Raw genomic sequence first — 27,549 nt, 5'->3', positions numbered from 1 at the left:
TTTTGACTATCTCCAGGGATGGCAACGACTCAACCTCTCTGGGCAACCTGTTCTAGTATTTGACCACCTTCACAGTAAAAAGGTGCTTCCTTGTGTTCAGATGGAAATCCACTGTCTCTTAGTCCTGTCACTGAGAGCTACTGAGAAGAGCCTGGCTCCCCCATCTTCATTCCCTCCCATCAGGTATTTATACGCAGTGATAAGATCTTCCCAAGCCTTTTCTTCCCCAGACCGAAGAGCTCCAGCTCTCTCAGCCTCTCATACAAGGCCCTGTGCTAAACCTGCTCCAGTAAGTTTGTATCTTTACTTTACTGGGGAGCCCAGAACTGGACAAAGTACTCCAGATGCATCCTCATCAGTGCTGACAGTAGAGAGAGGAAGGATCATCTCCTGCAGCCTGCTAGCAAAGCTTTGGCTTTTGTTGCCACAAGGGTGCATTGCTGGCTCACAGTCAGTTTGCTGTCCACCAGGACCCTAAGGTCTTTCTCAGCAAAGCTACTTTCCAGCCAGTCAGCTACCAGGATGTACTAGTGCCTTGGGTTATTCCTCAGGGAGCAAGACTTTGCATTCCCCCTTGTTGAACTTTGTGAGACTCCTCTGTCCAGTTCTCCAGCCTGCTGAGGTCCCTTTGAAAGGTGGTACATCATCTGGTGTTAGCAGCCACTCCTCCCAGTTTTATACGATTTGCAAACTTGCTGAGAATGTACTCCATCCCATAATCCAGGTCATTAATGAAGATGTTGAATAGTACTGGCCCCAGTACTGAGCCACAGGGTACACCACTACTGACCTGCCTCCAACTGGACTCTGTACCACTGATTACACCCCCCCTGTGCCCACTCATTTGGCCAGTTTTTAATCCACCTCACTTTCCACTTATCTAACCTCTACTTTATCAGTCTGTCTACTAAAGTCAAGGTAAACAACATGGACTGTTCCCTTGTCTTCGACAAAGCTAGTCACCTCACTGCAGAAGGCAATGAGGTAAATCTCCTTTGTAAATATATGCTGACTACTCCTGATCACCTTCTTGTCCTTCATGTATTTGGAAATGCTTTCCAGGAGGATTTTCCCCATCACCTTCCCAAGGATTGAGGTGAAGCTGACTGGCCTATAGCTCCCCAAATCTTCCTTCTTGTTTTTTCTTGAAGATAGGAGCGATATTTGCTCTTTTCCAGTCTACCGGCACATCTCCCAATCTCCATGACCATTCAAAGATAATAAAGAGTGGCCTTGCAATGGCATTAGCCAGCTCCCTCAACGCTTAGGGGTGCAACCTGTCAGGCTCACAGCCTTCTAGTTTAAGTGCACCCTAATCTGGTCCTCGACCACTGAGGTTCCAGACTTTCCCTCTGGTCTCAGGGGCCTGGAATTCCTGAAGGCTTGTTTTACTGATAGAGACTGATGCAAAGAAGGCACTGAGTACCTCAGCCTTCTCCATGTCATTTGTCACTAGCTTCCCTGCCCCATTCGACAGCAGGCTGACCATTTGCTGTTTCTGTACTTGTAGAATCCCTTCTTGCTGTTCTGCCTGAGGCTGAGGAACTGTCCCACAGCAAATGGCTACTCTTGCTCCTCAAGCCACACGCCCTTTGCTAGCCTCGCAGTGCCGTCCTCACGCATTCTGGGGCAATAAAGAAAACGCTTTCATTCCACTGGGGGGCAGTTCAGGAGTCCAAGCTGATTTTCCCAGCCTATGCTTTGTGCAGTGGAAAGCAACATACCAAAATGATATCTTTCATGTTTTGCTCTTTAAAATATTTATACATTTGTGTATTTCTACTACTATCTCCAATTTCTGTATAAATGGGTAATGTTATAGTTAGGGTAGGAATATAAGAAATAAAGTACTTGGAGGCTCAAGTACTGTATCAGAAATATGCGCCAACTTTGTAAAAACCAACTACATTTTACATTAGGCAAAATAATGAATAAACTTTTCTGATTAGGAAGATGTAAAATAAAATAAGTGGTTTTCCCTGTAAATTTTACTGCAGAAGTCACCTGTATGACTTGTACTTAACCCTTTTCTTCTCATGCAGCATTACAGTATTTCCCCCCCACCCATCCCACAAAAACAAAAAAACAAATATTCCACTAGTTGTTACAGATTGCACTTTTAAAGCACAGACTTGCCAGTCTTCTGCATTTCCAGTGTCCTATTTAAACAGTTGACATACAAAGTCTTCATTTATGAAACTGGAAGATTTCGCCTAAGTACTTCTTTTGATGCTGGAGAAATGTTATCTGGGAAAATTACTTCAAACTCTATAATTAAGTCTCCACGTTGGTCAGGATTTTTGGGAAATGGCAAACCATATCCTATAATTCTTCTTCTCATCCCAGGCTTTACAACTTCATTTACTGTCATGGGTATGGTTCTTCCTTCTATCGTTGGCACATTGATAGAGCTGCCACACAAAGCCTAAAGGAAAATTGTATAATGAGAAAAAGAAATTGGTTAGAACTTTATTTGTACCTACAACTGAATTTGCATTATTTAGAAGAGACTAGCATTCTAAACAGTATTTCCACTGTGCACTACTAAGATGCGAAAATTCAAATACATTGTTTCTCTCTTAAAAAGGGAAAGCTTCAATTTGCCATTGAATATCACAGAATTTACCAATCTTATGCAATGGCCACTGATGGGTAATTGAGCTTATATATCCTTCAAAGACTTTACCAAATAATAAGGTAATTGAGCACAAAGTGAACACTCATATTCTCTAGAAATGTCCAGCTTCTCAGTTTCCATTGGAAATTTAGAGTCCTGTTCCATTTTTTGTTTGTTTACATTGCACAGGAGTTTAACACACTATCAACCTATATTATATCAAATTGCAGAACAACATTTAAGTGTCCATAAGCAGAGGCATATCAAATTTCACAGCCATCTTAGGTGAGCATTTGTGATTCTCAAAGAAAAGCAAATAACTATTTTGGTGCATCAAAATTAAAACATCACAGGCCTTCTCCTGTTTATCCAATAGTTTGTTTTCATTGCTAGGATCTCTGATAATAACATTTTGATGCCTCCAACTTCACCTAACTCAGCACACTTAGTCTATACTGATAATGTCCAATTTACATAACAATGCAGTGAGTCTAAATAGGCTTTTATTTATGAAGGAACTATATTACCCCACATCAACATTAAATATTGTCTTTTGTCCCTCCCTCATCCTATTTTAGGTGCTTTACCTCACTTCAGATGTATTTTTAGTTAAGAAGCTTTCAAGAAGGGAGCTCATAATGTACACAAAGAACTTACAATGCAAGCAAGAGTTATTTCTCCACCTAATGCTAATTAAGAAAAAAAACCACATCACAAACACTCAGCTACATTAGCTTTTAAATCATGACCATGTCAAGGCTTCAGACCCTTAAGAACTCTGCTTAGTTGTCTTTCAGATTTTTCCTTTTGAAAGCCAACGTGCTTTGACTTGGAACGGCATTTAAAAAAGCTATACCATTTTTGTTGTTATATATAGCTCCTATAACACCTGTTCACAATAATTTATCCTCATGAAATCAATCTCTATGTACTTTGAAATCACACTGAAATAACTTATGACATAAAAAGGCAGACTTAGAATTTGTTGGCAGTGAAAATATTTAAGACATTTCTACTTTGTCCTACAGAAGTAGCAACCATATCACAGCAGTAAGAAGCATACTATATGGAATGTGTTTGTTAATTGTATTTGTGTTTGTTACTTCAGCCTAATACATATTTAGCTAGAAAGGTAAAGTATGAAGATTTAAGACATATCAACCTTTACTCTTACCCTTCCACCCTCAATCTGTTCCACCTCTGTAATAAACAACTTGAAATAACACTCCATTTTTATCAAAACAGCTATTGCTTCCATTATAAAAAACTGTGCTCTGCAGCCACATGTTGGCTTTACAAGACTGAAACTATTTAAAAAAAACAAAACAGAAAACAACTCCACTGCTGCCATACAGCTAGGGCAGCATAGCCACTGTATCGTATTGTAACAGGTTTAAACATTTAGAGTTCTACCAAAAGAGAAACTTACCTCCCTTAAGCTGATCTTAAGAGGATAGATAATATTTGATCCATCTCTCTTGAAGTGAGAGTGAGGTTTATCTTTAATGATAAAAACAATATCAGCTGGAATTGTGTTGGGTGTTTCATCACCTTCTTTTGGAAAAGTGATTTTGGTGCCTTCTTTCCATCCTCTTTTTATCTCAATAGTAAGAATTTTGTCCTCTGTTCGGACACTTCTACCATCTGGGTTAAGCCTTTTACGTGAAATCCTCATCCTTTTTGTGCAGCCATGATAGATCTCTTCCAATGACACTTTAAGTTCATGGATCACTGGGGGATCTTGTTTACGACGTAACTGGCTACCAACTGTATTCCTTTCCCTGGGAAAACCATTCATACTAAAACTAGTGAAGGATCCAAATGGATCACCATCCACCTCCATGTCTTCAGTGTCTCTGCCACCAGGCATCCTCCTTCCAAAGAAGATCTCAAAAGGATTTGTGCCACCAAAGAAAGCTGCAAATGTAGCATGTGGGTCACCATGGAAGGAGTACCGGAAGGTACCACCCTGTCCATCAGGTCCTCCAGCTCCTCCTTTCAGACCTAAATAAGACAAATAAGCAAAGTTAAAAACAAATCAAATATTAGTGTAAGTGTCCTGGTTTCACCTAGTAGCTGGTATAATGTTATGTTTACACGGATGTTTTCAGTTGTTGCTAAGTAATGTTTAGACTAAGTCAAGGATTTTTCAGCTTCTCATGCCCAGCCAGCAAGAAGACTGGAGAGGCACAAGAAGTTGGGAGGGGACACAGCCAGGGCAGCTGACCCAAACTGGCCAACAGGGTATTCCATACCATGTGACATCATGTCTAGTATATAAACTGGGGGGAGCGGGGCTGGGAGGGATCACCACTTGGGAACTAACTGGGCATCAGGCAGCAAGTGGTGAGCAACTGCATTGTGCATCACTTGTATATTCCAATCCTATTATTATTATTATTATTGTCATTTTATTATTGTTATCATTATTAGTTTCTTCCTTTCTGTTCTATTAAACTGTTCTTATCTTAACCCATGAGTTTTACTTTTTTTCTGATTCTCTCCCCCATCCCACTGTGGGGGTGCAGGCAGTGAGTGAGCAGCTGCATGGTGCTTAGTTGCTGGCTGGGCTTAAACCACGACAATAAGCTTTCCTATTGTAGCGTGTAATGATACCAGAACTGATGAGTCAAAAAGGTCTTTGCAGTAGAGCAAAAGGTCTCCTCTTCACTGAGGACTCACCATCAGACTATGCAGTAATAACTAGTAATTCAATAGCTTGAACAGCAACAAAGTTTCTGAAGCTCTAAAATGACTTCTACTTCAGAAGAACAAATATTCTGACACTGACAATTTTATTTCATATGATTGAAGCCAGTTATTCAAAGAATTAGCATCTTAAAACAGAACACAGGTCTGCTTTACTGGATCTTTTCTTGTTCTGCAAAGTCTTTTAGGAGTTGCATCCCTCTTCAAGATCACTTCTGGAGAAAATTATGCAGTATCATATGCAACATTTTCCATAGTCTCCATAGCTCAGCTTTAACTCAGTATTGGTTAGCTTTACCTCTGTTTTCCTGCAATTCAGTTTGAGTAAAAGGTAACATGCCAATAGTCAAGCAGCCATATGCTTTCTTAATGTTCAATTTAGGATCCCAAACTTATCACAGCTTGTGTTTCTATGATATAAAACAGGTAAGAAACCTGGGAACTCTTCAATGCAGCCACAAATAAAAATAGCTTGGAAATTCCCAAGACCCATTTGGGTACAAAAATCTTGTATATACTGTCACTGTCTCTGTGCAAAAAATCAGAATGTTCTCAAATAGCTTTGTTCCTTCTGTTCTATCTTCCACAAGGAGAAATCTACATCTCATTTATTGCTGATAAGACTTCCCTTACAATTCTCACTGGGCAGTCCCTTGTACTTCCTGCTCTCTCATTCCAAACCTAGCTAAAAATCAATTTTCTTAAATGTTTCTTTCTCAATAGGTAATCTCTAAGTATTTCCTCGTAATAGTTAGTGCTCTCCTGTACTGACCATTTCAAGATACCTTCTCTAACCTTCAAGATGAAAGGCTAAAAGTCTTCTTAGGAGACTTTTATTTTTAAACTTATGTTTGGTTATTTTTATTTTTTTTTTTCAATCTTACAGCAGCTCAGCACTACAGCTGCTATCCTACTTCCATAGCCACAAAAATGTGAAGACTTACATTAATGAAGCATGCATTCCCTAAATTTGAAAGAGAGGGTTTTTTTGTTTTTTCTTGGCTCAGTATTTTAGACCTTCTATGCATAAGCTTAATACTGGTTATCAACAGTAACCAAGTAATACATTAGACTGAGAATGTTTCCCCCATTTCAATACCAGACCATATTAAAAGTACTTAGCAACATGTACTACATCCTTCTGTCACAGTACTGTTAATGTCAAACAAGCAGATCCGTGGATTCAATCTGTGATAGTACAAGGACATCTTCTGGAATAGCTAGCCAAAAGTTATTGAAAGTACATCAAGTTCCTGGTTGTAAAAACACTAAGGTTTCCTCCTTCCTCCCACCCCACCCCACCCCTTTCCCTCACAACTACTAGTTACACTCTCAGATGCAACTGAAAAGCTTAGAGAGCAACCAAGGCATCAGGAGGTATTTCCAGATTCACTGTTCTAAAAAATTCACACTTTGGTTTAATATTATGCCCCAAATAAATAGAAATCTACGTTTTGAACCTCTGCCTTTAAGTATGCAATACTAGGATGCCGAAGGCTGCATTGCTTTATATGCTTTACTTCAAGCTCTTTGGTAAAAGTGACTACAATGGTATTTTTGGGAAAGTGGTTAGGATGAGCTGCTGCACAGGGATCCAAAATGCAAATGAATCCACAGAGTAAATGGGTTTATAATGACATATAGAAAGGAGGCAGAGAGTGAGAAGGAAGAAATACAAGAAGGCAAGAGACCCAAGAGGCAACAAAGGCCTCTGGTATCTACGTAAACGCTTTTTTTCCTAGAATGTTTCAGTAACAGCACTGAGGCTTTGAACATCCGCAATGGAACAAAAGACCAAAAAACCTGCATCCTCTGTAGAAGCTGCAGGTCTTCTACATGAATTTATGGATGTTAACAATGGTATTAAGTCCTACGGATGACAGAGGACCAAATTTTATTATGCATTCATAAGAACCTACACTTTCCCCCAAAGTACTACTATTTAATTGTCCTCCTTTATATTAGTAAAAAAACATGGCCCTGAGTGGACCTACTTGTCACTGCAGAAGTAATTATTTCATGTGGAATTTCTGATACCATACATTTAAGGGGAGGGATGTTAATGACTTCCTCTGTTCCTCAATCATAAGACTGAAAGTCATGCTGGTCAAAAATAAAAAAAAGTCATCCTCTCCAGATAACCATTTTAGGATAAATATGACATTTCTGAGGCCTCATTCTCTTGGCATGTTATCACTGTTTACAATTAAAGCTAAAAAATTGTTCTGGTATTTCATGACATCAGCCAAATTCTTTCCTCTCCAGGCAAGAAGCCAAGGACAACTACAGACTGGACACCTGGGCTTCGGCTCAGAAGGACTGTCCTGCTGAGATCAAGCAGACTGCCCTTTAGCAAAAATTTAAGAAAAGAATACATCTCTTTTCAACTGCACCTTAAAAAGTGCTATGGTAAGGGAAGACAGCAATAAGAGATCCCAGAAAAATATTTACGGGTCATACGAACTTTTTCAATTCAGTAACTTTTCGCCTGTCAAGTATTTGGGATTTTTTAAAAAACACAAAAACACATTAAAATAAGAAATAAAACTAGATCAGCATTAAAACTCTGCAATACATTTTACATTAAAAAAGCTGATGAGTCAAACTTCCAAGCAGTACAAATACATTGCCTAAATATCAACACATATCATGTTTTCGTGCATCATCTATGCTTATTTTGCTTCATTCAACATAATGAAAGCGACCAATCAGAGTATAACAGAGCCATACATACCTTCCTCCCCAAACTGATCATAAATGTCTCTCTTTTTGGGATCACTCAGCACTTCATAAGCTTCTGCAATCTCTTTGAATTTTTCCTCTGCATGGGGAGATTTGTTTTTATCTGGATGCCATTTAAGCGCTTGTTTTCTGTAAGCCTTTTTGATATCCTCTTCAGAAGCCCCTTTTTCAATTCCCAGGATAGAATAATAATCTTTCCCCATCCTGAGTGTTGGAGGAATTCAGATTTTCCTTGCTGTAAAGAAAGCAGTGTCCAGTGTCTTAGCAACGTAGAGATGCTAGAGAAAGAAAAATAAAAATCAAATTTGGAATTGAAACAAACAGAACTGTTACAAATCAAGAAACTCTCCAATACATTAAAGAAACACTAGACAGCTTCTCTGTATTTCACTCCTTCCCCTGTTGCTCATTTATAAATAATTATACACACTGAACAAGATACAGCCCTCTTTAGAGTCCTCCCATCTACAGTACGTGTCTCCGTTCTTTCTAGAACGACAAATAATACAGGACGTCACTTCCCCGACTGCCCCAGCTGAACAGCCTGCACAGCTTTCACTCTCTCTCCCACACGCACGCATGCGCATGCACACACACACACAGAAAATGCTGAACTTCTATTTCCTCCCTTCTCAAGCAACTAGAAAGTTTAAAGGTTTAATAGTGTGATATAGTGTCTTTCACCACCAGGGCTGAATCCAGTCAGCTCTAAAGACGTAACTGACCCAACAAAAATGCAGTAGCCCATATAAAGTAATTATAGCATTTTACTTCACAGTTTCTATAGAGACAGCTGTACGTACAACTGTTTTCCAAATGTATCAACATGGATTTGTACCCCTTCCAGCAAAGACTATGAAGTATTGTACAGCCAAGTTAACTACAAAGCTTCAGAAAGTGTAACCTCATATATTTAAAAATAAAGCCACCCTAAACCACAGTCAACTGCAGCCATGTACTATTAAGCAGTAAGAAATCAAATCTGAGCAAAAAAATACCACTCAGTTTACCACAACTCAAGTCACTCAAAGCAGACAAAAACTGTTACCCCCCACCCCAGCCTCCTTCTACACAAGAGGCAATATCAAGACTATTATACACATACGGCAATACATCAAGCAAATAGCTTTCCTCTGATAAGATGTTAATAACAGAAGAATACCTGGTTCCTACAAATTTGTTTTACAATACATAGTGCAAATTTTACTACTGAAGTATTTCTCTTGCTCTGCAGAGGCAATGGTAGGAAGTTTCAGTCTGCAGGACTTCTTTTGGATCTTAGTTACGAGCTATAGGTCAAGAAATTACCCCTACTTATCAGTATGGCAATAAATTTCAAGACTGATTAGCATAGCTTGAAAAAGAACTCCTCCCTGGAACAAGTATTAAAATACACTAGTTTTGGTCATATCTAGAAGTTACCTGTATGAAGACATTTCTAGGATCAATTACGAAGTTACTTGTATGAAGGCAATTAGGCTCAATTGCCTTCCTTCTACTGATAAAAAAGTTTAAGGCAGGCAGCGTATAGCAGCCAAGGGACCATCAAACTCAAGTGGAGAACACTAACCTTCTGATTCAGGAAGCATTCTATTTGAAGCTGTTTTCCAGAACCTGTTCTAAATTAAAAGGGGGCTGATCAGAAGACAGAAAATTTCTCCTTAACCAGCGTACTACAAAAAGATTTGGGACTCCCCCCCCCCTTTTTTTTTTTGAAACGTGTTGTCCCCCTATTCCTCACATTGTATCTATTCTTTTCCAATTTCTGCAATAGAATTGACTAGGTTCCCTCAATGTATCCAGGATTTGCTTAATATATATATATATATTTTTTTTTTTTACATTCCCCTTGGAATAGGGGTAGAAAGATGAAGACAGAATAAAGATGAGATTTCATCACAATATTTGAAAAAGCAAGAACCTTTGCATATCTGTAGTTATTATTTCAAATGTAACAGAGGCCAAAGGGTATTGAAAGAAGGAATCAGCTCCCCATGCCACCAAATCTCTTAGGATTTACTTGCATTTTTGGAACACTGGGAGCCACAAGGTTACAGAATCAATTACTTTTACAGGTGAAGGAGGAAGTTGTTGATGAGCTTCACATGAAATAAAGCTAGTCTTTTACTAATCACCCTTTTCTTTTTACCTTTCTTTAAAAAGTGCTACTTTTGTTAATTTACGATTAGCATTTCAGATAAATTCTTGTAGACCCATATCCTAAATTCAGCATTTTCTCCACTATGGAGTTCTGAAAGCAGTAGGTACAATAGCCTGAATTAAAACAGGACTTCAATTGATTTCATGTAAGATGTAATACCACTAAGAAGCTACTTTACTTACACATTTTAGGAGGCAGTTTTAACCTTACTGTGCTCAAGAAGTGGTTGCAAATATGACAGATCACCATCCACACCCTGCAGTTACGATCCAAACTACAACAGCAAACAAATTTCACCACTATCAACAGTATAAGATTTAGAGTAGCCTTAAATTCTCTTGCAAAACTAGAAGTACAAGGAGTTGTTATGCTCAGCTGTGCTCCCATAGTATGGTTTGAGCAACCTCTGGTGGGGTCATAACTTACATCACTTGAAGTATTCCCACCAGTGATAGTCCAAGAAGGACTCCATGATATTTGTGTCATTGTGTTGTCATACAATAGAATTGTCAGAACAGCAATAGCTCAGTAGTTTCAGGACTATTTTTCATTATGTTTCTCAAAACCTCTGGTCGATCAAAGAGGCAGAGGATGCACACGCTAGTTTAAAAAACCAAGGTAAAAGAAATTTTCCCCTTGGAGAATATTACATTAAACACTTATCTCTCCTTTTAAATATCAAAAGAATATTCAAGGAGCTGCAATTAGCAAGGCTTATCACACCCCTCCTCCCCCCTCTTTTTGTAAAACACAGTAATTAATTTCCCAGGTTTCATTAAAAGACCAAATAGTCAGGATTTCTTCTTAAATCAAAAGTTTCTCCCCCTCGAATGTCAAAACTTACAGAACAAATTCTGGTAACAACAGAAGTTACACTGGGACTTTTTGCTGACAATCACAGTAAGTGTTCAGGCATCCTTTCTCTCCCTACAGTGGGGAACATGCTATTCTGGCATAAGTGCCAAGTTATACCCTAATTAGATAAGTTATTCCCTAAAAATGAAATTACCTAAGATTCTGAGCAAGATGTACAGCAATGACTATATTACTTCTACTTCCTGCCCTTCATGATCTTCAGATCTTCATGTCAGGATGAATTTAGGCTGGAATCTCCTATCTTCAAAGACGTGATGGGGTAACTGAAGCACCTCCCTCCAGAAAGCATGTTCCTTCTTTTTCTCCATGTTGAGACTTTCCTTTTATCATATAATCAGACATCTTTTGGAAACACAAGTAGGCTACAGTTCCTCTCACAAGCTTATCGAGTTCTTTAAACAATTTGTAATAGATTGAGAGATATGACTCTCTTAGAATCAGTGAAAACTATTATTATTATTAAAAGACTAGCATGCACAAGGTGAACATCTAGTGATCATGCTAATGATCATTTGGGTACATCGATCACACTAGCACTTCTTCAGAAAGTGAAATCGATCTGGTAAGCATGGTAAGTTTTTACATCTTCTAATCTTCTAGTATTAGAGCAGTTTCAAGGACAGATAATAAATCACAGCTGCCAGATTTTTAGAACTCTGAATATCTGATCTTTGCAATTCTTTATTGTTAATTTTGTTATTTTATCCCATATTCCTCTTCAGAGTTATTAACAAAAGAAAAGAAAGGAAAATCCTTCATGCACTCTCAACAACAAGGACTTCTGGCACTGCAGTCCCTTCAAATAAGCACAGATAAACAGAAAGCAGAACAGCTTTTCTTTAAAAAAAAAAAACAAAAAACTACATCTTTAATTTTACTGCTATAGTCCTATCTTCCCTATTACCATATACATCTAGAAGTGGAAGTATTTAAAAAACTCTTCTAGACTATGAAAAGATTCCACTTCCAATATGTTTGAATAAGATTCTGGGGTTTTGTTTAAATGCCTGAATAAGCGTCCCCTACAAAAACAGATAAGGTCATCACCTACTGTACGACAGATGAACTTATTTATGGGATTATTTTGTTCTTTACAAGTTTCTGCATTTCTACCTTGAGGTCTTCCTCTTTCATAGTAGAGCTTAGAAACATCACAGGGCGTTTTGTCAGTAAACTCATTTCCCAGAGTCCTTGCATTTCAGTCACATCTTTCTTCAGAGATTGACACCTTGTGTCCAAGTACCATGAGGCACCTGCACTGTATGCACACCTGCTCACACACAGTTCTAACTGTAGTATACTGGGATGCATGCTCACTCCCTATCTGGACTTTCACCTTTTACTTAAAGGAGAGGTGGTTGCTGTGATTTGATTTGTTTAGGGAACATTAACAGCACATAACCCAATAGATCCTATGTAGCCAAGGCTGGCCTCAGCTGTGACAAGCCAGCAGTAGTGTATCCTGCAACCTACTCAAGCCTCCCAGAAGCAAGGCACTAAACTACATACGTATAAAATTAGTAAGGCCATAATCTAAGACTTTGATTAAGAGTGCTCCTGAATGAGTGCTAAGCAACTTCTCAGACATACAATCCAGTAATGCACTTCACTGTGACACCACCTCAAAAACATAATAGATAAAAAAAAACCACCATCAATTAGCTACCTTTCTTCCTCATTCTACCACATCAACATTTCTCTCACCGATATATCACATGATGAATCAATTAACCATTTATATCATCAGTTCTTTGTTTACACAATCTTCAAATACAACAGCTGCATTCCATTTCAGGCATACAGAGAAAAAAGGTTTTATCATCACTGTAGTATCAAATGGTATATATGAAGCTTTTGCTTACAGTCAATTCTGTAAACCAATTTTCTGCCGAACTAGGTAGTCTCAGATGTGTCTTCCTGTTCTCCTAAGCTACTTCAGGGTACTCTTATTATGCACAGAAAAAGTTAGCAGCCTACATTTGTTCAGCGCTTCTTTACATCCGTGTTATTTGTTACAGTCCAAATTAAAAAACAAATACATAAAATGGAAATTTCAGTTCAAGCTTTTAAAGTTGACTGGGGAAAAAAATTGGTGAGTCTTCAACTGTAACATATTACTAAAAAGCTGAATAAACTATTGAAAAAATTTATTAATTCTCAGGAAGACTGAATAGAATTTTGAAACCATACAGAACTTGCCTAATACAAGCCTACTCTTATCTACAGAGGATTTTCTATGTTCTTTGATCAAAAACAAGAAAGTGGCATTCACTTTTGTAATACAAGACTTCCTTTTTTAATCTAAAAATTAATCTAGAAACACTAGGAAGCTGAAAATTGTTCATTCAACAGTTCACTTCTGAGACAGAGTTTGACTACTCATATTCAGCATTCCACTTGAGCTAGTATTTCAGTGAAATAATTGTTGCTTTAAAATATCTTTCCCATTATTCTCTCTGAACAACCATAGTTTAATTCACATACATATGGACAAGCACTATACATCATAAGTTTGGCAGAACACTGGGAGCAAGGTCATACCACTTCCAGGTCTTAGAATAGTCACATTGATAAATATTAACTTTGGAATTAGTTGCTTTCTTTAAGGAAACCTTCACAAGAACAGCTGAAATAAATTAAGGAAACATTCACAATAATAGTTACACCAAACTCAAATTCTAGATTAATCATAAATTAGCACCAGTATAAGGTTATTTTAAGGAAAAGCTTCTAAGCAGAACAGAGTCATTATTCCCTGAAGTATCTTTAGTTGAATAAAAATGCTCATTATTTCCTTTACATTAAGCCATTTCTTCTGCATTCCTCACCTATTAAACCTCAGAAACAAAACTGAAAGACAGGACTAGATCACAGAACAAGTTAAAGAGCAAACAAAACCACAAAGGCAAATTCCAGACAGATCACAACTATAAATACACATGTGCACATAAATGTCAAGGGAGAGGAGCCAAATCCTTCCCTGGAAAAAACTCTTTCACAATTAAGTATCACAATATTTGCAAACACACACCAATTAATGTAATAAATTGGCATTTGTCTACAATGGTTTGAAGAAAGCACATCCATATACAATAGGAAAATTTCTTATAAAATAATCCATTATTTTCCCAGAGAATAAAATTTTGACAATGCCTTTTCTCCCCACCATCTTTAACTGCATGTAGTTGTTAACTGAGCTACGTTTATACTTTCGGACTATGAATAAGACCTTGTACATGCAAACCCCACTCATGAATTCATTAAATAGTTTCACTACAGAACTATTCAGTAGCTGGTCTCATACACACAAATAAATTTTAGAGTTTACAACAGAAGCAACAAATAGTTGATTTTTTTTTTTTAGATATCTAACAGAAAATGCAAAGTGAAACCTGCAAAGCCTGACAGTTCTTTCTAACCAGTCAATGGCCCTAAAAGCTTAGCTTCATTTAGTCACGCACTTCATACCGAAGTAACTACCCAAATTTACCAAATTTTTACTTCAGTTCTCTGCAGAAACATGCTGCTACTGTGACAGAAGTAAAAAGCTCATTGTACATAAGCACTGTGGGGCTGATTTTACAGCCAAATAAATAATCACAAAAGAAAGTGAAATACCACATAAAAACTTTTAAAAATTAATAGAATTACAAAGTTACAATAGACAGTGACATTAACTTTGTTACAGAGCATACTTGAGTAACTAGGCACACTTATTTTATATTTCTATATTGCACACATTATGTCTTTGAGACACTGTAGTTGTAAAACGTTCAAATTGAAATGCACCTCGAAGCATTTATGAGTTTGTGTACTACATGCATCATAATTTCTTTCCTGAGGCACATGCAATTCACTGACAATTGAAGCTTACATTAAAAAGACTTGTTGACTTTTGGTTTCCTCACAGATGTAAAAGGAAGAAATGTAGTGGGATAGGTATAGTCATGCTTTACAAAAATAACTGGCTGCAATTAGAGATATATCTAAGTCATTGTGAAACAGTACTTCATAGAACACGTACCTACTATACTTTCTCTATTTAAAAGTCAATAGTATTGTCTGGAAAGATCTGGTCTCATTATTTTTGGTTCAAGAAGAAATACTAAATGAAACCACAGGATACAAAGTTTTCCAAGACAATTAAATTCATTATATTTAAATTGTATCAGCCCTAGCATCAACAAAAATATTTTCTATTTTATATTGGCAGTATCTGCTTCAAAATAATGTTTATAATATTACTGGAATATACATGAATTTATGCTCCTGCCAACAGGCCAAAGGACATGTTATTAAGGTCTTCTGTGCAAAAGCTTACTTTAAATATACATTCCAGAGCTGACGTGAATTCACAGCTCAAGTTCAAATGTTAAATCTCAAAACACATACTGCTATCACCCAGAGATATACTGTTACCACTTCTGAACTTTCAAAATGAATTTTTAAGCCTATAATTTATGTAGCCTTCAATTTTATTTGGAAAATCTACATGACAAGACAGCAGGCACTGTTAGCAATTTTTATTTTTTTTTAATTAGTTTTATTTTTCTCGTTACTTTTGTAACAATAGACCAAAAGCTAGGAGTGCTATGCACAACTGAAAATGTCCATCATATTTTCACATTAAAGCTTACTATCATTTACTATATATTAAGTTATAGGGTTGAGTTCTTCTCTTCAGAAAATGATTACTCCCACTATATATATTATGACCCACATTGAAGTACATACAATACTAGAAAAATAACCTGATCTAAATCTCAAATAGATTTTAATTAAACATGGTTACAACTATCTTCAAAAACATGAGTAGGACACTAGTAATACATCCACACTGATTCTTCATCACAACATAGCAAACATATGTCATTAACATAAAGAATTGCTTTCTCATACCTGATTCCTGTCTACTAAGTCACAATCTCTATTACAGCTGAAGAACAAAAATACACTTGGAAGAATTTTCCAAATTTAACTTTCCACCGCTGAGAGGGAGTGAACATCTTCTTGCAAGGAGGTAAAATTCTTAGGACTCAGCTATGATGTACTGCATTGATGAAATCTCAGCTAACTCCCCCTTACTTCACAATGGTGTGATTAGCTACTTCAGTCAAGTAGCAGACTGCACTTAAAAAAACAAAAGGAAACATCTGAAGTATGGTCACACAAAGTGACAGACACAAAGTATTTTCATCTACAGATTAAGGCTTCCCTCTTCTGAAAGAATACAGATTCTACAAGTGCATTTCAATTCCTTACTTAGACTCAGTGTCCATTTCAATTTCCACCCACATAAATTTCTGTAAAAGGACTCTTCAAAACAAGTTGATTGGTCAACCACAAAAAATGCCAATCATGCAAAACATTTAACAGGTTCCCTCACATTACTTACTACGCCTGTTTACCACACTCACTATTGCAAGCTTCAAGTAGTTAGCAACATGTTGCCATACATACTTTTGTAAACATCTATACAGAAAAGCATACTGTGCTGGTAAGGAGAAATATCTTCTCACTGATGTTACTGAAAAAAAAATCAAATTCATAAGGAAGCTGAAGTTCTGTTTCCTCCAAGAAAATGTCCTGTTTTGACAAGTTCTGCACAATTTACTATGAAGTTACTGGTTTGGGGCAAAGAAAGCACAAAAATATAGTAAAGTTCCTTCTTTCAATTTTACATATCATAAGCCTGGATTTTTGTCCTAACTACTCTTGGTTCTTACTGCTATCACTGAGGAATTTATCCACGACTCAAGGAATTCCATCCTGAAACAGCCCATATGCAAATGAAAAGTTAGACTTAATCACAGATTTATCACACTGTACCAGTCAGGTTTCTGACTCCCATGCCACCAACATTCCCATGTTGGTTATATAACAAGATATTAAATATGATGAACAGTTTAAGGTTTCATAATTGTTCTCTGTTTCCCCTCCAACACCAGTTGCTTTTTATTTGATTGCATTAAGTTTTATAGCCTTTCCAGTAATTAAGAAACAACATGCTGCTACAATACAAGTCTTTCAGAGTCTCAAGTGCTAACATACTCAGATCCTGAATATGTTTTCAATATTGTCACACAGGAGTATTTTATTGGTTATACATATGGTTTATATGTATGCCACAGGCTTCCATGTTACACTGTTTTCTCAGCATGAAGAGTATACCACATAACAAAATGGATATTGTTTATAAAAGGTAAAAAAAGTACTGATTGTCAAAAAGAATAAAAAATTGCTTGTTAGGCAGGAAAAAAAGCAAATGAAATGTTAGGAGGTACTAGGAAAGAAATAGAGAACAAAACAGAAAACATTATTATAGTATCATATGAACAGTACAGTACATCTACACCGTAACACTGTGCAGTTCTGCTACCCTCAAGTCCCTCAAACCAAGTATAATTTAAAAAAAAAAAAAATGTTCAGAGAAGGACCATAAAAGATGATCAAATATATGCAAATGTCTCCACAAGAGAAACAACTGAGGAGGCTTAAGTTCTATAGTCTGTGAAAGAGACAGGAAGAAGTCACAGAGGTCTACAAGGTCTATAAATGATGGAGAAAGGAAGAGGAGGCATGAACTGTTCATGGTCTACTCCCATCTAAGCCAGAGCCACTACATGAAACTAGCGGAAGCCAGTTTCAACAATGAAATTAAGAAGTTCTACAAGTGATAGAATTCCCTGTCAAAGTATACTGGAAACTAAAAAATAGTTTCAGTGGGACACTGAAAAAATACTATAAAAGAGATCCACTGTAAGTTTCTTGACAGAGAAGCCAGAGCAGGAACTCCCTGAACTACAAATATTTGTAAGCTAGGAAGGTAGAAAAGAGGACCAAGTGTTAGCTGTATTCTAACTTTCCCTGAAGCATCTACTTATGACCACTTTCGAATGCAAATTACTAGGCTAAACAGACCACTTAGTGGACAACCAGTTCAGCAATCTCTAGATGAGCACCTTCATTAGATTCATTAAATTTTCAATATAATGCAATTCAGCCACTACCATGTTCCAAAGAATGAACACTTCCTAACACAGAAGCTTAAAATGTGAGCATTGGCACCATGTAATCAACATCAGTGACACACAAATGCTGTCCAAATGTATGGGTTCAGCCAAGCACTAAAGGTCTGCTCTAACTAATGTATTAGAAGAAAAGTGTTTGAGTACTCTTTATTCTAGCACGCTTCCTTATCATGTAACTGGAGTATTGTTTTGTATAATGTTTTCAAAAAAATATTCAACTCATTAGTACTGCCAAGGAAGGTTGGTGGGATCTTTTTGGTTGGTTGTTGTTTTGGGTTGTTGGGGTTTTTTTGGGGGGGCGAGGGGGGGGGGGGTTAAACATACATACACTAGAGGCATGTTACTTAACTGACTTGAAATTACAATCCAGGGTACCGCTTGCAACCATGCTGCCTCCCTCCTTCTCTCCTGCCACCTCTCCATCTGTTACTAAGAAACAAAGCACCAGTTGCCTATAGGCTCTCAGACAATTCAGACACACACAAAAAAATATTTAAAAGATCTGTAGACCTGTACCCTCATTTTCCTACCTGCACATCTGTTTATTATACAAACCTTGGAAAACAAGCAATGAATACTAAGTATATCTGTATTGTTTTCCATCTAAAGTGAAATAAAGAAGGGTGTTGCTTACAATAAACAGACTTTTTTAAAACAGATATTTAGTAACACTTGTAAAGATGTTTGTAATATTCTTGTTTTCAGTAAAAGTGAGGCTTAATTTGACATTAACATTCAATGGATTCAGCCCCACTCTTGCAGCACAGAAGGGGCAGAAATCTCTCTAAAAGTATAGAGACAGAATAGCCAGCTCATACACTACTCCTGCAGTCCAGCATTCTCCACCCCACGGACCAGGGCCAGCTGGCACAAACCAAAGTAACATTTGCTCTGGGGTAGCTGAACCTGGACACAAGGCCAGCCAGCTCAGACCTAGGAACCATGATTGGCTCCCTACCAGTTCTTCCACCAAATGAATCCTGGTATAGGAGAACTTCCGTGACCTAATAGTAGTGCTATGTACTGATTAACAGGAAAAGGACAATGGAAAAATAGTGCTAGTTTCCACAATAACCCTTGCTGACTTTCCTTCAAGAAACTGGAACAGAAAAAGATTTTTTTTTAAAGGCATTTTAAATGTGTTTGTTTCAATATCCTACATAAAGTTAGTTATCACCCAGGAAACATTAGGATGAGCAGACTGTTTCATTTAATATCTATTTCAATGGAAGTAGCATACAGCAGCTCCTCTTTTAGCCTTTCACCTGTAGAAAAGGGAGGCTATCTGCCACCTATAACAATTTATTGGTGTTTACATTAACTATAGTAGCAATTCCTACATTCACAGCAAAGGAATCCTAAGGGGTTTCTTCCACCAAACAATATAATTAACAACCTAGTACCTCAGCAAAGAGGCAGCAGCAGAGAATTCAGGGCACCTGTAGAATAAAGATAGTCCCTACAGGTTAGCTGTTGCTAAAAATCTCTGGGAAGTTGGCACTGGCATGACTCAGATATGACCTGATCTGAACCTGAAGTCTTTCTTTCCAATGGTTCTCAGCCTATCACTAAGTATTTGGATTCATTCTAATTTAAAAAAATAGCCCCAACACACTGCCAGTTTGGAACATTCATTAGTGGAACATAACACATTATAGAGGTATTTTCCTAACAGTGAAGATACTCTACAGGTTTATACTGAAGACTGATAGGTTCATCTAGAGTTTTATCACTACTGCAGTCATGTTCCATAATTAAGGAACAGACAGAAGTCATGTCTGCAAGTTATTTTTTCTCCTTTCAAAAGTATTAGATTTTTTTTCTGACATAATTAGAAAGCTACCAGTACACAGAACAGCTGAGAGGAAAAAAACCTGAATAAACATGATACTGATCATAGTTATGGGTCACATGTAAGAGGGGGAAGGGTAGGTGGAAGATGCCTGCACAGTCCCTATCCATACTCTACTTGGTTATTTTTTTCCCCGTAATAATGACAGAAATTAATAGTTTCCAGTTGAAAATAAACTATTTTCTCAGTCCTGATGAAGAGAGGAACTGCAAAAGAAGTAAGCCACTTGGAAAAACGACTCAGCTACATTGTATTGTTTTCAATTGTTGTTATACTCAAACAAGATGAAGGTTATTAATGCATTACCAAATAAGGAACTGCACACATTTTTGCTGTGGACATGTGATCACACTGTTCTTACATAAGCAAAAGGAGATGGTCACACTAGATGCTTTTTCCAGAGTGTGCTCGACAAAATACCACCCAGCTGCTCTGATTCACACAGCTAGTTTTACATGCAAGGCTGAAAACACACACCCTGAACTGTTGTATAAAGACAGGAATTTGAAAACAAGATGTCAGAACAACTCTGTTTAACCTGAAAGGCGAACATACGTCAATAAGAATGTACTACTGTTCACCTACAGAAGACAGAAATACAGGCAGCCCTAGTTATATTTATCAGTATCTGCTGTAATAGAAGTAAAAATAGTTGCTCATTAGCCTTTCAAATGTTTCAAACACATCTCATAGCTCCAATCAGGTTTCTTAGTTGTTTTTTCCCCCTTAGTCAACCTAGAAGAGTTTGGGGAAAAGAAGATGGGGGGGGGGGGGTTTAATAGACCTATTTTGCAGTTAATCTCTTAAATGACTTTATTCCTCTAGATTAAATGGTGCATGCCTAGCTAAGAGGTAAAAGAAGGTACAACAGGGAGAGATGAACAATTAAGCAGAAAAATGTCTAGGTGTTCTAAAGCAATAATGCTTTAAAGTGATAGCAAGTTTCAGCATCTATTCTACTAACAGACTACAGAAATTCTATAGTTTCATGAAAATTTTCCCTCAAAGTCATAATAGAAGTTCAAACTTTGCATGGTAGCCAGTCCTAGAAAGGCATTTTGCTGTAGAAAGTGACATATTTTCTTTTTAACCTTTTTCCTGCCCTTCTGGAAAAAATGCAGTACAAAGAACAGCAATGAATTAAAGGACACCTGCAAATAAAATGTGTCATTTTCATGACTATTTAATGAAAACATTACACAGAATCAGTTCACTCATAGGACAATCCTAACAGACAACAACCTGTACAAAGGAAGTAAAAGATCTCCTCTTTATATTCTCTGCAGAAAATACCAATCCATAGCCAAAAAGTTTACAGGTGCATGTTTTTTTGTTTAAACTAAACTTATGGAACCTCCTGCGTTCTCACTCTTCACCAAGTCATATAATGACATCCACATCACTGATTTTTTTTAAGCAATATCAGAGATTAACCCACCAACATTCATCCCTTTCCAAGTCTATGTAGCAGTTATTGGAGGCTCATTTTTAAATACAACTGGGCTTTTGATGATTACACCAAGATACTTTTCACCAATAGATACCGAAGGGGCAATTAGACTACAGCTTTCTCTAAGGTGCCTTTGGATATTAATTTGTTAAAGAAAAAATATCCTTACACATTCACAAACTTCACTGCAAAAAAATTTTTTTTTCCCAAAACATACATGTAACCCTTATAATAAAGTTTAAGGGGATTTTCAGTTTAGGTAAGCTTGTCATAATCATGGTTTTATGGACTGAAGGGATTAGTTATTTAGAGCTTCTAAACCATCTCTTCCATTTTTCCTGCCTCACCCTCAGAAGAGATTTAACTTTCTGTGCTAGTTTTTTTAATTCACACTACAATATATGCACAATTTGGTAAAAATAAGGTGCTCTGACTCACAAATTAACAAGTACAGTTGTTAGCTCTAACTAAACAGTATCAGAAAGAATACTACTAGGGATCAGGCCTATGTAAAGGGAAGTAAACCAACCTCTTTAAAGTAATCAAGCTTTTCCCACTTCAAGATGAGAATTCTGAACACTACTGCCTTAATTCAACAAAATACGTATTTACACACTTATTAACAGGACTTTAACGCACATTCTTCAGTGCTCTGCTGATACAGGGATACAGTAGACACTTCTCTACAGCTACTACTGCATTAATTATTTGTTCTCCCTTTCAAAGTCCCTCAGCCTCCACCTCCGCCTTTCTTAATCCCTATTCATATGCAACTTCCATGCCTAGCTCCATCAATCAACTTATTTCAAGCTAGGCCTTTCACACTTTTTCTCCCCCTCATCGTCCCCCCATCTGGGAGGAGTTTTGCAGATGTTAACAGCAAACAAATTCTCTGGGCTCTCCTTCCCATGACGTCCACACAAAAACATCCAACCCCCTGGAACAAGTCGGATGCTGAAGACTGATGACCACATTATCACGCTGACTAATATTATCCAGCTGCCTTTTTGCATTACATTCTTTCTATATGGTGATGCACACTGTCTCATTGCATACTTCAGTTGTATTTAAGGAAGAAGTGCATGGTCTCTGATTTATCCTTCTGTATTTGTGACATACCTAATGCAATGGTGGCTTAATGCAATTTGATATCCTTCCATAAGCTAGTCAAAATTTTAGAGGCTAGGTCATATTAATCTTTTACTGCTCAACTGTTCTCAAGCCTAGAATCAAATTTGCTGGTAGACCTCAACAGAAATCTTGGGGCAAAGACCCCTTCTTCCCTTTTAAGTTTTACTATTAAATTTCCTTTCAGCAGCTCCAACCTACTTCTAGCTTTAAATCAAATATGAAATAAGATTCACAAGATTAAAATGTGCAAGACAAGTGCTCTAAAGAATCTACAATTTTTACACAGCTTTTCTTCAAATACTTAATACAGTAAAACTTCCGCTAAGAAAAGCAGCATGACTAAAGGTTAAGCCAAAGATTTGGGAGTTTTTGAAACTCAGGATATAAAAGTTGGTACACAAGGGACCAGATACGGGCTTACAGAGCAAATTCACTCTTGCCCTTCCCCCAGAAGCCAAGAAGAAAGCTGTGTTATCATCACCGAGTGAAGGCAGATGTGACAGCAACTGCAGCAGAGCAGGCTGTCCTTCCTCTTCAACACTCCCATCCTCTCCCACAAATACTTTTTCCTATCCCCTCCAATTCCTCAGTAGCAACCCATGCCTCTGCATTTGTCTGGAATGAAGCATAATAGGAATATTTGCTGACTAGGAAGACACAGCTGGTCACCACTTGGATCATCCTGGGTAGGTGAATTCTGCACAGTAATATTATTTCAGTATTAAAAACTGTTCCCCTTCACCCTCATCTCTCTTGAAAGAGAAGATAATTATGAGCATTGTACAGATTTTGTAGACAGTTTAAGTTATACTTTAATGTTACAGTTTTTCCACCAATACATTCTCATTCAGATCCAAATTGTGGATCTGAAATTTATAATTACTACTTCAGTGCACATGTAGCAAAATGAAAGCTCATGACAGATCAACAGTTGTTTGGGTATAGAGCACATGCTGAATCTTCTCTCAGTAGTTATTTAAGGGAGTTTTCTACTGATAATGTTGCACGTCCCGGATGCCCTTTACCAGTGCAGGAGCACCAGCTGACAGGATCTTAATCAGCAGATCTAAATCTCCCAAAGCGATGAAATCATCAGAAACCAATTGCAGATTTCCCCAAACCGGCTAAGACTTGCAGAAAGCATAGCTGGCAGATGTAAAGCTATCACAATGGTTATCCTTCTCTGATAGTTAGAGACCATGATCACTTTTCCTATATAGGTGTTTAGTGTACTGAGGAAAAGCTAAAAACACCCTACCCAAAGAGTTGCAGAGGCAACTTTATAAGAAATGTAATCCTTTAGTTTATGACCCTGTGAGAGGTCTCCTTATCTGTACTAGTAAAACACTTCTGTCAGGACTGTCATACCCTTTGGTCTGGTCACCACAGATCAAAGGTGAAGTCAATTGTTAAAGGGGAAAAAACCCCAACAAACCTAACAACCCAACAACAGAACAAGACTCAATGCAAGCATGCACTGAAGTGTCTTAGCTTATGCAGAAGACTGGGGTCAGTTCCACACTTTTACATCTATGTTTTTGCAATACTTGAACTAGCTAATTCAGAAATACCCCAAGTACCTTTTGGTAGAAGTAAGGATTCCTTCATACACACAATATTGGATTAAAAAAAAAAAAAAAAAAAAAGCGGTTCCTTTGTGGGTTTTTTTCTTCCCAGAACTCTCCATTACTTAAGTCTGTGACAATCCACACAACACATAAAAATTTTTCCAACTTGTCAGATTTTTCATTTAAACTAGCTACTTCTCAGTAATTACATCTACCAAAATGTTGCAGTCTGACAATTACTGAAAAGAATGACTATGGCTTGAAAACCATGAGAGATGTCATTATCTAGTAAGTTTAGTTAAGGGAGATACCTTCCTCCAATCTCCAAAAGAAATACTGAAAGACATTTTAAAACTCCATATTCTCTGTTACTTCTTATGCTATCTACTACCTAATTACTAAAATTCTGAAAGATAAGTGGTAGATTACTATACATCCTTCTTTAGTAAGCATGAGTTACTGTAGAATTGAGTCTTATTTTACACAGCAAAACCAAAAGTTCTCATGTGCTAGCAGCACAGTGCAAATATTCGCTTACCAATCTACTACATTTAATTTCTTAGAAGGCAGATTTGAAAAAACAGGCAATGAGTAATTGTTGCAAGTGAGAAAGCAGAATAACCTAGTGTATGCTGCTTTAACAAGTCAGCAAAGCACTTGAAAGAATATTGCCATGAGCACTGTTAAAGGGTTAGATCCTCACCCCACTCCATTAAGAGATTAAAAAGAAGGAATTAATCCCACAGGGATAATTTTCTCAACAGACGTATCATTTAATAAAGGGAAATGGAGATAGAGTGCTTGAGACATGGGTTTCTAGCAGATAGGTTCTAAGTGCCATCATGGGAAACAGATAGAAGCAACTCTCCAACTGTTGATAAAGGTCATTAGATCAACTTAGGAACGGTGAAAATAAGGGCATAATATTTATACAGCATATAATATTTAAGATCTTACTGCTCTGTAATTTGATAAATTTCATGTTCTAACTATCTGAAGGGCCTAAGAAATACAGTGACTTCAAGAAATTGGAAGATTGAGGAATCATATATACTAAATATCTCAGCTTTCAAATGAAGCATCACCTCAAACAATAGTAAAAAGCTGATAAAAATTCCAAAATTAACATTCACTTATCATTAGTTGTTTATGAATGCAACTAGAACACTTACAGTACCAGACAAAAGCATTTTCATTAGCCCAAGGCATTATAACTGCTTCAAAATAACACCAGTGTTATACACCTACTGGCTTGTCTCACAGAACTTAGCAAAGAATCATTAGCCCATTTTGTAACAATAAAAAGCAAAGATGCTCCTCCACATTTTCTAGTAAATGAAGAGCTATAAAAGACATAGCCAGTAGCCAGTATTAGCTTCAATGCATCATAGTCAGCCACTGTTGCTCAACTTATTTATTTGCATAGTATTGGCTAGTATACATAGCCCAATTCCCAATAACAAAGGAAATGAAAAAATAGTTCAAGGTCAAATTATTGTTTAGAAATAGCAGAGTCAAGCATAAAAATGAAGTTCCCACTTTCCAAAGCTATTTTTGCTTTCCCCTCTACCCCCAGCTAGCAACACTATATTAATAGGAAGTATATGCTAATTCTTCAGAACAGGCTTTTTCAGCAGAAGTATTTCAACAGCAAGTTTCACCTAGCTCTAATTATACACTGTAAGCTGCCTAGAAGCATGTAGGAATTTTAATTTTGTGGAATATACTAATCTTAAAACCCTTCTGAGCTATATTCAAAAGTTTTATAGAAGGAAAAAAATCTAGCCCGTATTTTCAGCTTCCTCTGGTGAAGTTACGTGGACTGGAGATGCAGGATAATCTAACCTCAGCAGCCGCACTTTTGTCTTAAGGTCTGCTAAAATGATCCCATTTATAAACAGCCAGAACTGAAGGGACCAATGAGAAACCAGGAACTTCTTAAGGCAGCATGGAACTACAAGGCGAACCAAAAGAGAAGACAGCAAGATGCATTTTCTTACACAACTTCAGCAGAGTTGCTCCCTCCCTGCATGTAGCCCAAAACTAGGCAAAGTCCAAAACAACGGTTCCTTAATTAAAAGTACTGACAACAGAGAAACAGAGACTCATTTAGGTTGGAAGAGACCTCCCACACTTCAGTTTAAAAACACAAACGTTTAAAAAAAAAAAAAAAAAAGGTATTTATGTAATCCAGGCACCCATGAAGAAGCTACAGTTCAATGCATACAAATAAATTTTCAAAAAATTGCAAAGCATCCCATCAGAACGGTACAGAAAGCAGTTGTACAGCTTAATTGCCCTTCAGTATTATCTAGTCTCTACTGCTATAATAGCTAAGTAGATACTCTATGACCTTATCGAGATGTGAAGCCTTTGAAAGACCGTCATCCATATTCAGCATGACAGTTCATCCCCACCAGGTCACAGGACCTAAACAGGGCCCAGATTAAAGCACTACTAGCTCCAATTTTTCACTAAAGCTTGTGCTTGCGCAGCCAAGAAAAAAACGCCCCCAACTGTAAAAACTGTACAGTAACAACGGCCACTTTCAACTAAGAAATAAACAGTCGTAGACACTGCAGGAAGAGATAAGTGAAGCCCCCTGAAAGGTGAAAGGAAAAAGCCCGTCCCGTTTCGCGGGGCGGTGGAACAGCCCAACAAAAACAAGCCCGTTCAAAACAAGCGTCGGGCCGCGCCCGAAGGGACCCGACGGGCAGAGAGCGGCGAGGAGCGCGGGCGGCGGAGGGAGCAAGCCGCCTCACCGCCCCGAGCGCCGGCTCTGCCCCGCGGCTCAACGGCTCTGCCTCTCCGCGGGGCTCGGGAACAAGCCCCACGAGGCACCCCTCGCCTCTCCAGCTACCGTAAAGCCCGCACCGCTAGACACCAAGGTTTCTCCCCCGCAAACGGAGCTCGTATTATTTCCCCAGCTGCCCCGCGTCACACGGCGGGCACTCTGACAGCGCCAGGCGGCACCGCGGCACGCCATTACGAGGAGCCCCTCCACAGGGCACCGCCGCGCTAAGGCGGGAAAAAGGCCCGGCTCCCCCCTCCGCTCAGGGCTTAGGACAGCACCGCTGCTACCCCCACCGCCCGGTCCGCAGCCAGCCCGGGCGCCAGTCGGGAAGGAACAGAGCCAGCAGCGCGCCGAACGCCTCTCCAGGCGCAGTCTGACGCGGGCAGGCGGCCAAGCCGCAGCGCTACCGGCTGCCCTCGGGCCCCCTTCCATTACCGCCCTCACGCACTCACCCGACTGACGCCGCCTCAGCCGCCCCCCGGGCCAACCTTGCTCCCGGCAGCCTCCGCGCCTCAGGCGCAGCTCCCGCTCGGGCACCCCGGGCTCGAAACCAAATCACGCGAGATCTGCCCGCAGCGCCTCGAGCGCAGCACTGCGCTCCCCCCGCGCCCTCCCCCC

General features: G+C 38.3%; 1 protein-coding gene across 3 annotated transcripts; it reads right to left on the bottom strand.

Moving 5' to 3' along the window:
• Positions 1-113: 113 nt before the first annotated feature.
• Positions 114-27,525, bottom strand: DNAJB4 (DnaJ (Hsp40) homolog, subfamily B, member 4). Of its 3 annotated transcripts, XM_010582554.1 has the most exons (5): positions 27,389-27,525; positions 23,609-23,611; positions 8,061-8,346; positions 4,047-4,621; positions 114-2,425 (listed from the first exon to the last, which is right to left on the bottom strand). In XM_010582554.1, exons 3-5 carry the CDS (start codon positions 8,269-8,271, stop codon positions 2,192-2,194), a joined length of 1,020 nt encoding a protein of 339 aa, XP_010580856.1. In that variant the 5' UTR covers positions 8,272-8,346; positions 23,609-23,611; positions 27,389-27,525; the 3' UTR covers positions 114-2,191. The 3 variants fall into 3 exon arrangements, with proteins under 3 accessions (XP_010580856.1, XP_010580854.1, XP_010580855.1); XM_010582552.1 differs by lacking the exon at positions 23,609-23,611 and having other exon boundaries at positions 27,384-27,525; XM_010582553.1 differs by lacking the exons at positions 23,609-23,611; positions 27,389-27,525 and adding an exon at positions 18,490-18,564.
• Between the last annotated feature and the right edge of the window lie 24 nt (positions 27,526-27,549).

This window comes from Haliaeetus leucocephalus, unplaced genomic scaffold, assembly GCF_000737465.1.
Source record: "Haliaeetus leucocephalus isolate CR32 unplaced genomic scaffold, Haliaeetus_leucocephalus-4.0 Scaffold848, whole genome shotgun sequence".
NCBI lineage: Eukaryota > Metazoa > Chordata > Aves > Accipitriformes > Accipitridae > Haliaeetus > Haliaeetus leucocephalus.
Note: the sequence above shows the minus strand (reverse complement) of the source record. Positions and strands in the feature narration are given on the sequence as shown.

What these genes read in the sequence shown, in the direction of transcription:
- DNAJB4 (XM_010582552.1), bottom strand. Translation starts at nt 8,271, where the DNA reads ATGGGGAAAGATTATTATTCTATCCTGGGAATTGAAAAAGGGGCTTCT. An exon ending in TGATCAGTTTGGGGAGGAAG is followed by an intron (nt 4,622 to 8,060) that starts GTATGTATGGCT and finishes TGTCTTATTTAG; the next exon opens with GTCTGAAAGGAGGAGCTGGA. An exon ending in TTAAGATCAGCTTAAGGGAG is followed by an intron (nt 2,426 to 4,046) that starts GTAAGTTTCTCT and finishes ATTTTCCTTTAG; the next exon opens with GCTTTGTGTGGCAGCTCTAT.